Source organism: Curcuma longa, unplaced genomic scaffold (genome assembly GCF_044706935.1).
Source record: "Curcuma longa cultivar G26 ecotype Majalengka, Jawa Barat unplaced genomic scaffold, ITB_CL_G26_1.1 contig_7256, whole genome shotgun sequence".
Lineage (NCBI taxonomy): Eukaryota > Viridiplantae > Streptophyta > Magnoliopsida > Zingiberales > Zingiberaceae > Curcuma > Curcuma longa.
Window position 1 is genome coordinate 1 of NW_027434905.1, and position 11,730 is coordinate 11,730.

General features: G+C 40.9%; 1 protein-coding gene across 1 annotated transcript; it reads left to right on the forward strand.

Annotated features, from left to right (window-relative positions):
- Positions 1 to 1,731: 1,731 nt before the first annotated feature.
- LOC141819491 (putative 1-phosphatidylinositol-3-phosphate 5-kinase FAB1D) lies at positions 1,732 to 6,151 on the forward strand (the record flags this gene model as incomplete). Its single annotated transcript, XM_074706782.1, is given in 7 exon segments — positions 1,732 to 2,544; positions 2,642 to 2,967; positions 3,056 to 3,182; positions 3,329 to 3,496; positions 3,665 to 5,101; positions 5,189 to 5,449; positions 5,530 to 6,151. Coding segments are annotated over 7 exon segments (3,468 nt in total), but the record flags the coding sequence as incomplete, so codon positions are not given.
- Between the last annotated feature and the right edge of the window lie 5,579 nt (positions 6,152 to 11,730).

The window sequence follows — 11,730 nt, forward strand, 5'->3', positions numbered from 1 at the left end:
GAAAAAATTTTTGTTCTGCAAGAATTCACCGGAACGGGTTTCCTAGTATTTCCCATCAGCCCACGCAATGCATCTGGACTTGTCGTTGGGCCCAAGCAACATGCCTGGACTTGTGGCCAGGCCCAGGTGACGGTCTTTCGCCTGTGTCGGTTTATTGGCGGAATGGAGTTTTTTGCCTGTTTCGTCCGAAATGGCTTGAGATTTCAAATCGTGATATGAGCATTGTTTTCACGAAATGGATGTTCTCTCTTGTAGCTTCTTGGGCTCCTTTTATAGCCTTCATGTTGAAATTTTCCATTTGTTGATCTAGCGACCATCAATCATGTGGAACTTCCATCTTCGAGTTCATTTTAATTAGTCACTATAGCATTAGTCGATTGGACTTACCGACTGTTGCAGTGCTCAGTCAACTTCGCCAGTTGACTCCAGAACATTTGTGCACTTCCAATAGAACATTGTCGACTTTGCTACTCAACTCTAAAATATTCTATTTGCTTCAAAGGAACCTTAGTCGACTCAGTCACTCGATTGAAATAACTTTTTGTCTGTTTGACAAGGTTTGAACCATCACTTCACTGACTAAATCGTAATATCCCAATAGACCAAACTTTGAGTGGACTCTAACTTCAACATAATATCCCAATAGACCAAACTTTGAGTGGACTTTGACTTCGACCATATATAAGACTAAGTCCACTTAAGTATGTTGTTTACCCTTAACCCTTGTGTATATGTTACTTTACTCACATCTCTTGTGGAGTTTCTTTGAGCCTTGAGCTCTTCTACCATTAAATTCCATCGCTCTGATACTTTGAGCCCTTGTCTCCTCCTTAGCCATTTTTCGCACCTTTGATTGGTAGATCTCCTCCTTGACTCGCCATGCTCCGATGTTCCTTGTCTTGTAGTTCTCGAATGTGCCATCCTTATTTGATCTCATAGACCTCGAGCCATTGAGCCATCACAACTCTTGGCCATACCATATATTTGGTAAACCTTGCACAACTTAGTACACAAGTTAGGGAGCCACAAATCTAACTTAAACCTTTGCCAATCTCAGGAAAACCTTTTGCTGCTTAAATGCAGTGGGGGATGAGAGTGCTAACCAAACTTGGCTTGGTTTCGTTCATTTGCATCTCTTAGTGCACATAGAGACTAGACTACCGTTTCTGGTTTGGTAGCAATTTTTCTCTTATATTGTGACCATTAGTTGAAGAGATTTTTGATCTGTGCTGCCTTGGTTCTGGGAGCATGGTTTGGTACTACTACAGTTGCAAGTAGGCACTGTTTGTGCATTTAAACTCTATAATTCACTTCTGTTAGTAAGATACGAGGGTGTACCATGCTACCTAGTGATACTGTCAATGAGAGATTGGTAGAATTTTTGTTTGTGCCATTCAAATGAAAGCACTTCGTGAAATTCATACTGTTGCATCAAGTTATTGGTATAGTCCTATGTTACATACGGATTATCTTTTGTTGTAAGTTACTGCTAGAAGCAGCAATGACATCCAGCAATACAACAGAGATTTTATTCCACTAGTATAACAAGCCAGTCTGTTTTACATGTAGCCTTGTTTTAACGTGTGAAACTCATTCTTGCCTCATTTCTAATTCATTAAAATAGTTTAAAAATGTAGGTACACTAGTAAATATCTTTGGAATTCTTGCAAGACCATGATTGGATTCAGAAACTTTGCTTGTCTAAGTACATTTTGTGTTGGATTTTTGCAGATATTGCTGAAGGGTGCTGAGAGTGATGAACTAAAAAAGATTAAGCATGTCGTTCAGTACACAGTTTTTGCAGCATACCATTTGATCCTTGAGACTTTGTTTTTTGCAGATCAAAGAGTGTTTTTCACTGATAATAATGCTGAAAGAAGAGAAAGTGGAAATTTCAATAATGAACCATTTCACTTTTTTAGATCTGATGCTACAGGGTACTTGGATAACCATGAAGGTTGTTTGTCTCTCATAGCTTCAGAGCAATCAGTAGATGTTCCAATATGCAGGGGTTCATTTGGTAGTTTTACAGATGTGGTGACATCATCAGATTCTCATTTAGGATATACGATTTCTGAAAATTCTGGTATTGTTGACACAAATATGTTAGACTCCTTCCAATCTAGAAATTTGCTATCTCTTTTTTCTCCTAGCCATGAAGACAATTCCACTACATCTCATTCTGAATCTGGTACAGTAGAATTTGTCATTCAAAATACAATATCTGATGGCAAAAGAACTGACCATAATGTCTCAGAGAACTCTGAAATTAAAGAGAAGCTAGGTGATGGAGCCTTAGCTTATAAGGACAATGGGATTATTGGAGATTCTATTGGGGTTAACATTGATGCTCACGTTTCTAAGAAACAACAGAATGATGATATTGAGAGTGTGTTGGATTCACAAAGTATTTTGGTTTTACTTTCAAAACAGTGTACAACGAAAGCAACCATCTGTGATCAGAGTCACCTTTCCCGTATTAAATATTATGGGTACTTCGACATTTCACTTGGACGATTTCTGAAAGATATGTTGCTTGATAAGGTTTGTTTCCTTTTTTGATTTGTTTGCTGACACTAGTTTGGTTTATTTTATGTCAAATGGAGTTCGTATTAATGGACACTTTATGCAACTTTTGCAGAATAGTTGCACTTCTTGTGGTGAACCACCAGAGGCACATGTTTACAGTTACACGCACCAGAATGGGAATTTAAGTGTATATGTCAAGAAAATTTCTCCTGATTCTCATTTGCCAGGTGAATCTGAAGGGAAAATTTGGATGTGGACTCGTTGTTTGAGATGTAAGAATGGAAGTGAGATATCCACAAGGAGAGTCCCCTTATCTAGTTCAGCACATAGTCTTTCATTTGGGAAGTTCTTAGAGCTCAGCTTTTCAGGTCATTCTGCAGCTAGTAGGTTATCTGAATGTGGGCATTCATTGCACAGAGATTTCCTTCGTTTTTTTGGGTAAGTTCATCTTCTTTGTTTGGTTTGAAGAAGCTTATAGTTTCTTTCTCTTGGATGTGAAACCTTATAATTCTTCGATGAAATGCAGATTAGGTTCAAAGGTTGCGATGTTTGTTTATTCATCAGTCAAGATATATGCTGCCTGTAAGCCACCACCTGTTTTGGAGTTCCATGATCCAAAAGGTCAAGAGTGGTTTAAGAAAGAAATGGAAGATGTAAGTACTTTTTTTTAACTTAATAGTAAAACATTTTGTTAATATTTCTGTTATTGATTGTATATTATCTAACTAATGAATTTTACATCTAATACCATTTAAAAGCTTTATTTTCCTCATTAACCTACATAATGATTTTTTGCAAGGTTCTTTCTCGAGGGCACACATTTTTCTCTGAAGTCTCAGACTTGTTGCAGAACTTGAAGTCTAGATATATTGGTCCTCAAGCCAGACAATGTGCTAAGATTTCAGGTTCACTCAAGGAATATGCTGAAGTTGAAGAGATGCTGATAAAGGAAAAAACTGAATTTGAGGTTATATTAATGCTTTGTTGCTTTCTTAGTATGATATTTTAACCCTGGTTTAACAGAATAAAAATTTCATTGAATTGATGACTATCCGGCTTTTTGTTGCTTTCTTAGTATGATATTTTAACCCTAGTTTAACAGAATAAAAATTTCATTGAATTGACAACTATCCAGGCTTTTTTGTCCAAGGCAATAGATAACAATGGCCAAGTGGACATTTCTACTTATGAGGTTCTTGATTTAAAGTGGCTTAACCAGGAGCTCCTTCTTGAGTTATACATATGGGACAGCCGTTTAGATTGCCTTTTCCAGGATATGAAATGTCAAAGGGAAAGTGTGGTTGTAGTTGATGAAGTTTCAAGAGCGCCTAGTCATGAAGATGAAACAACCTATTGTGCTGACGACACACAAATTGATGTTGATGTTCAATCAACTGAAATTTGTGTTGAGACAAATGATAGCTCCAATAAGCTTCTCGAAATTGGTTTGGCTGATTTGGAACAACCAGATGGAATGTTTCCTGTTAAATCATGGAATGATGAGTTGGTAACATCTGTCCTTGAACTACAGCAAAGACCAGGTTATTTGCCCTCTGCTCCCGGAGATAATAATAATAATCAGGAAGTATGCACATCTATTTCCAGTGACATACAAAATCATTCTGTACAAACTGTAGAGGATCCTTCTGTTGATAAAACAACTGAGGAGCTGAAAAATGATGAGGCAGTTGCTCTTTCGGAAATGGCTAGTAAATCTTCTGTGAATGATAATTCAAGTGTTTATGCAAAATCAGAAGGTCCAGAAAAATTGATCTGGGCTCCATTTTCTGATTTAAAGAGGGAATACAGAAATGACCTCCATGATGGTTCATTTAGAAAGTTCAAATTTATTAATACCTATACTCCATCTCATCTGTCTCCATTGCATCGACCTTCTAGTGAAACAGAGACATTGTATTTTCCAGTGGGCCCTGGTGGGAATGTCTTGTCTGTTTCCCAGGATGAGATATCAAGTATAATTGCCTGTGCACTTTCCGCATCTGAAGATCATCCTACCTTGCCAGAAAATGAACCAATGGAGCTGCATAAATCTTATAGCTTGACATCTGAAGGTTCTGGGATCTCTACATATGGGTCTTCTATGGGATCATCAGAGACAGAAGGAATAAATATGTCACACAGTATCTCCTCACTCTCATTAGATGAGTCATTCACCTCCATTGCTGATGGTTCAATATCTGTTGATCATCTGCCAGCTTCAGATAATCTCCATCCTCAGGTGTCTGTGGGGATGGATAAGGTTTCCGGGAGAAGCATTTTCTCTGTAGCTTGCATATATGCAAAGCAATTTTACACTCTCAGAAAGAAATGCTGTCCTTCTGAACTTGCCTACATATCCTCCTTAAGCCGTTGCAAGAAATGGGATGCTCAAGGAGGAAAAAGCAAAGCTTTTTTTGCAAAGACACTGGATGACAGGCTTATAATTAAACAAATAAAAAAGGCAGAATTGGATTCCTTTTTAAAATTTGGCCCTGATTATTTTAAGCATGTTTTTCATTCTTTAGATTTGGGAAGCCAAACATGTCTTGCAAAAATCTTAGGAGTGTATCAGGTATGTGTAAGTGAACACCTTGTCTTTTGTTTTCCTGATTGCAGACTTGGAAGTGGCTTATCTAATTATTGTTTCTATGATATTAAGGTTCGGCAAACCAAAAATGGGAAAGAAATAAAAACTGATCTCATGGTGATGGAAAATCTTCTGTTTGGACATAAAGTTTCACGAATATATGATCTGAAAGGTGCTAGCTTTGCTCGATACGTTGCTGATGCAAAGTATAGCAAAACAGTTCTTTTGGATCAAAATTTTGTGGAGGACATGTGCAAATCACCTGTATATCTTGGCGGGAAAACTAAACATCTTCTTCAACGGGCCATTTGGAATGATACTTCATTTCTCACTGTGAGTTTGCAGTCAACTGTTGGTAACTCAAATTTTCTTGAATCTCATAGCTACTAAAGTTTATATTATTAAATTTTCAGTCTATCAATGTCATGGACTACTCTCTACTTGTCGGAGTGGATGATGAGCGAAGAGAGCTTGTTTTTGGCATTATAGATTATTTGCGGCAGTATACATGGGACAAGCAGTTGGAGACTTGGGTGAAATCTTCAATGGTCGTCCCAAAGAATGAACTACCAACCATTATTTCACCTAAAGAGTACAAGAAGAGGTTTAGGAAGTTTATGACCAAATACTTCTTAGCGGTTCCTCATAGTTGGAACTGTGAACACTGCTCGCCGACGTGCGTATTTTGTGTTGATGGCAAAAAAAGTTCTGCCAAAGTTCATAACACGGAGCTGTCAGAACAGGAATAATCTGGCCAGGCCAAATTCAAAGTTGCTACTTCCTCAGCAGAAAATTCAATTTCTTCCGATTCTTTTCTGTACTTGCTTCATTTGTACATAGTTATTGCTTGATCCTCCTAATATTTGCGATTTTTTAAGCAAATTTGTAGGTTAAGCTAGTTCCACTATATTTGTACTTATGCGTTTGTCAAAAATTGTACACAGCTATTTTAAACAGACTCCAATTATGTTCTTTCAGGTCTATGGTCATATTACATTGTGATATCCAATAAAAGCTTTGCATTTTTGGACTGGATGAATATTGGCTCCATTTTACGTTATAAGCATATATTTATTTTTCACACAACTGGTGCGCAACGGTTCCAAGTGTCACTTGGATTGTTTTGAACGAACAATGTTTAGATGCATTTGCCTACAAAGTTATCCTTCGCTAATCACCTTATTATATTAGATGTAGCTTTGTAGTTTATTGGTATTTTACGCACCTATTAGTAAAAATATAAAATGATTAGTGAAATCAAGAATTGCATAATTGTATCTTCATAGTTTATGGAATATATTTTGCATACTTTTTCACACAAAATAAGTCACATGATTGATTAAAATTAAAATTGAAGATATATGGGGATCAGATTGACATGAATACTACTGCTAATACTAACACGGTGTTCGAGTTAAGTCTTGTACTCAGAGTCCACTACTCAATCAAAGTTACCCGCCTACCTTGAGTTCTAGTCTAATCATGCATAGGTAAACTTGCACACATGCTACATCAATCCTTCTTCAAGGTAAAATTCACTATCCCAACGATTTTATACGATCGGTCTTACGATCATCTGTGAAGAGATAAATCAAAAAGTTACAATTGATCACTACGGGAGAACTGCACCAACCCTAAATATATACTCACTTGAGTTGTCTTGCCCATTTACACAATTCAGACTATCCATCTTTGAATCCAAGTCTCAGATAGTATAAATAAATTTGCACACTTCATATACCAAAACCAAATACACACTCAAGTTGTTTTGCTTAACCGTCAAAATAAAATGGTCAATCCAACTAGAAAGAGGAATCATATTTTCCAAATTGTTTACAAGAAGTGAAAGATTCTTCGTCGATTACTCACATATCTCTCTGTAAGTCTAGCAACATATCAAATTGCAAACATATAGTAATCATTTTATGGGTTCAACCCATAAACATCAAAACGTGTAATCCTATTAAAAAAATGATAGTAGCAATTTCAAGTTTAAGAATCAATTACACTGGTTTACATGAGTGAGAACCCTACATATATTAATAATATAATATTTCGGCTCGATGCTGATGACAGTCAAACCACCAGTCAATAAAATATCACGTCAACTTTCGTTAATTCGCCGACGAGAAGGACCTGAGGAGGACAGAATTGAACGAACGGATTAGCAGGATGCTGGGAATTCTCGACGAGGCTACTCCGACGCTCAAGTCAGAAACATAAAAAAAAGTAGAAGTGGTAGTATGTGTAGAGAATTTTCAATTCTTTTCTTCTATACCTGTGGGGTTTATATAGAGGTAGCAAGGGCATGATCTGCGGATCTTACCACTTGCGATTGGCTGTGACGGTGATATCAATGGACCGATCTCTGATAGTTTCTAAACATCTAATGGCTCAGCGGTGTTGATTATCTTCATTTGACGGCTAGGATGGTTACGGACCAAGTCTAGGAACTCGGTCTCTATTTTTATCCTTGTGGATAAATCTGGCGAAGGAATCAGCATAATTGTTCGTTGATGGCTAACTTGATACCTGAGGTTGGAAGCTACGTGATCGAACTGAACTGAGTGTATGACTGAGCTTATCTGTGGGTGGCCAAGCTGACCTGAGTGTATAACTGAGCTCATCTATACGTGTAGCCAAGTGGCATTAAGCGCGTGACCGAGCTCTCATATGTACGATCGAGCTGTCCGGAGCGTCTAACCGAGCTTATTGTGTGATACTATGATTAAGTCCTGAGGTTAGCTCCTGAGGCTGGGACCACGTCATTGTTGATGCAGTCTGACCCGGTCAAACTTGAGTCTGGTCAGACTTGGGTTTGTTTTGTTGTTTGACAAGTAAAGTCGGATCAAATACAAAAGATTTAAGTTTAGTCTTACCCGGGCTAGTTGGGCTAGACGAGTTGAAGTTTACCCGGAATAGTCGAAATGCCTTGGTAATGAAGCCTTGATAGCATGCTTGGCCTACCACCCAGTTTAATGAAGTTCATCATGCTAACGAGTAAATGGTGAAAGCCATTTATGAAGATCAAGGAATGAAAGGATAGAATTACCTGATTAATGAATTAATGAAGTTCATCATTAATGGGAAGCTTAGGAATAAAAGAATTACCTGATTAATGCTTAAGGAATAAAAGAATTACCTGATTAATGCATGCATGCATTGTGTTGGTCGACCAACTTCCTTTGATCGACCACGTGGTCGATCAGCTAGCCGTGATCGACCATGTGGTCGATCAGGCCCGACGTATCCGTGCTAGCCGAAAAATTCTGCTCTTCTTAACCGGGAAAATCCTGCTCTTAGCCGAGAAGATATTGTCCGAGAAAACACGATCTTATCCGGGAAAATAGTATCTTGGCCGGGAAAGTATCAAGTTTACCCGGGAAGAAATTTATCTTAGTCGAGAAACATAAAGCCAGGAGAAGTGAAGACGAAGCCGGGAGAAGCAAAGCCGAGCGAAGCATATCCGGGAGTTGTTTACCTGACTTGGAATTGCCTGGGAGGATGGTCCATACACAGGTGGGTGGTTGCCCGGGACATAGACTATCTTTGGTAGGAGCCAGTAAGGCCGAGTAAAAGATAACAGTGGCCGGGAGAGTGGCCGGGAGAAAGGAAGCAAGAAGTGAAGGGGTAAAAACTGGAGAAGGAAGGCTTCTGCTGATCGACCACATGGTCGATCAGCTGAGCTTGATCGACCACGTGGTCGATCAGCTTAGTTTGATTGACCAGTGGTTGACCAGCTGTGCCTGATCGACCACATGGTCGATCAGCCATAGGTGATCGACCATGTGGTCGACCACCAGGCGTGGTTTAGTTTAGTTACTCCCCAACTCTTCCCTGATTGATTTTTGATTGCATTCCGAAGGTCGGAGAAGTGAGATCTTGCCCGGGAAATGTAAGATCTTGCCCGAGAAAGTGATTATCTGATCGGGAGAAGTGTAGCCAGGAAGGTATTGCCCTTGACCGAGAGATAGGAAGCCTTTGTGGTTCAGGACTGTGATTGCCGAGAGCTTGGTGCTCGTGGGTAAATGGAGAGAGCTTTGGTAGCTCGTCTCCGGATTGGTCTAGAAGGAGCCTTTGTGGCTCAGGACTGAAATAGCTGGGAACTTGGTGTTCATGGGCGAATGGAGAGAACTTTTGTAGCTTGACTCCGGGATGGTCCAGGAGGAGCCTTGGTGGCTCAGGACCGGATTGGCCGAGAGCTTGGTGCTGATGGCCGGGACAGGTCCGGGAAAGCTTTGGTAGCTCGGCTCGGGATCGTGAGCTTTGGTAGCTCGATCTCAGGGAGCCTTGGTGGCTCAGAACCTGATTGGTCCGGGAGAGCTTTGGTAGCTCGGCTCGGGACCGTGAGCTTTGGTAGCTCAGGGATCTCTGATTAGTCCGGTTGTTGATGCAGTTTTGTCCCGATTGTTGTTTTGATGTTGACAACGATTTAAGTTCATATTCAGATTGATCGATGCAGAGAGGGCTCGATGCTCGTTCTCTGGACCGGATAGAGTCGGAGAGGGCTCGGTAGCTCGTTCTCCGGATTAGGTCAGAGAGAGCTCGATAGCTCGTTCTCTGGACCGGATAGAGTTGGAGAGGGCTCGGTAGCTCGTTCTCCGGATTAGGTCAGAGAGGGCTCGGTAGCTCGTTCTCTGGACCGGATAGAGTCGGAGAGGGCTCGGTAGCTCGTTCTCCGGATTAGGTCAGAGAGGGCTCGGTAGCTCGTTCTCTGGACCGGATAGAGTCGGAGAGGGCTCGGTAGCTCGTTCTCCGGACTAGGTCAGAGAGGGCTCGGTAGCTCGTTCTCTGGACCGGATGAAGTGGGAGAGGGCTCGGTAGCTCGTTCTCCGCACCGGACCATGGTCGGAGAAGGCATGGTAGCCTGTCTTCGGACCGGATCCTTATCAGAGGAGGCTTGGGAGCTTGTTCTCTGATTACGTGATCCAATGCGGTTGGCTCGGGTGAGACCCAAGTTAACCTGATTAAGTTTTCAATTCAAGGTTTGAGTTTTAACTTGGTCTAATCGATTAGTGAATCGATTAACCAAGAATCAGTTGGGTAATCGACCGGACGATCGATTACTGAACCTTCTGTTTACGAGAGAAAATTGGTAATCGACTTGCTAGTCGATTACAGAACATTCTGTAAGATCGCGCAGAATTTCACAGAACCTCCTATAATCGATTGGTTAATCGATTAAAAGAAGGGTTGATCGATCGCTTGTTCGATTAACAGCTTTAAGGAGAAAACGGGATTTACGAGCGGTAATCGATCATCTGATCGATTACCATGCCTTAATCGATCAGGTGATCGATTAAGGGCTATTGTAATCGATCGGTTGATCGATTACACGCTTTGCTGAGAAACGAACTGCGACGTTTAATCGATTCTCTGATCGATTAACATATTTCTGATCGCACTGCTCTGACTTCTGCTTATCTGATTATCTCTGATATTGCTTTGCTAATCATCTGTGAAGTTTGCAGGTTGAGTTTGAATTTGGATGAAGAACCAGAATGGTCAAGTAATGGCTTTCCATCTTCACAGGTTTGTCGAGCTGTGTTTTCAGGTAAAAGACGTTGCTTTGAGCTGCCACGATCAGGTGCTGAGAGGAGCGTGGCTCAGATGGCTCAGATGATCAGGCAGTGAACTCAGAGAACGTTGGAGAAGGAAGTTTAAGAGGAAGAGCTGAAGGGGAAGATGCTCTCGCTAAAAAAAAACCCTAAGCTATGCTGTGCTTGTCGTGTAACGCTCTCGCAACTTGAAAACCCTAGCTGGTGTTTGGCTTGTGCTTGTGCATTCCCTGCTCTTCTTTGAAGTTTCCTGGTGTTTTGCTCTTGGGAAGCTCAGCTTGCTGTTTGATTGAGGCACAAGGGCTGTAAGTTTCATTTGTGTTAGCCTCAATCTTGAGTTTCTCCTTCTATAATCTCTGTGCTTATCTATCATCTTTGAGATTGGTTGTGGAGAGGTCACTCCACCGAGAAGGAGGTTTTATTAGCCGGATTCATCCGGGGTTCGATCTACCGAAGATCAAGGCTTCGTCCACCTTACGGACACGCCGAGGAGTAGGGGCAAGTTATCCCCGAACCTCGTATATTCTCTTGTTTGCATTGTGCTTGCTCTTGTAGTTGTTTTTCTTCTTGTTTCCGCTGCGTACTAACCTTTTGTAGGAGAAAAACGATCGATTTTCGATAAAAGGGCTATTCACCCCCCCTCTAGCCGTCTCTCAATCTTCAACAAGTGGTATCAGAGCTTGGGCTCTTTGCAAGGATTCCAACCCTAAAGAGTTAAAGAGATGACCATGAAGGAAGGATTTAGCACAAACCAGCACCCACTTCCTTTGTTTTTAAGGTTCAAAGCACATGGTTAGATCTGGATCATGGCTCATCCGGCGGTTAGTCCGGTGAAGAGCGGCCTCGCTCTGATACCACTTGTTGGGTCCAAAAGAATGCATGTATCTCCACAATAACATGATATTGTCCACTTTGGGCCTAAGCCCTCATGGCTTTGCTCTTGGGCTCTCCCCAAAAGGCCTCATGCCAATGGAGATACTTTCCATCCTTTTAACCCCATGATCTTTTCCATGTGCTTTAGATGTGGGACTATGTTTGCACCCTTGCAACCCAACA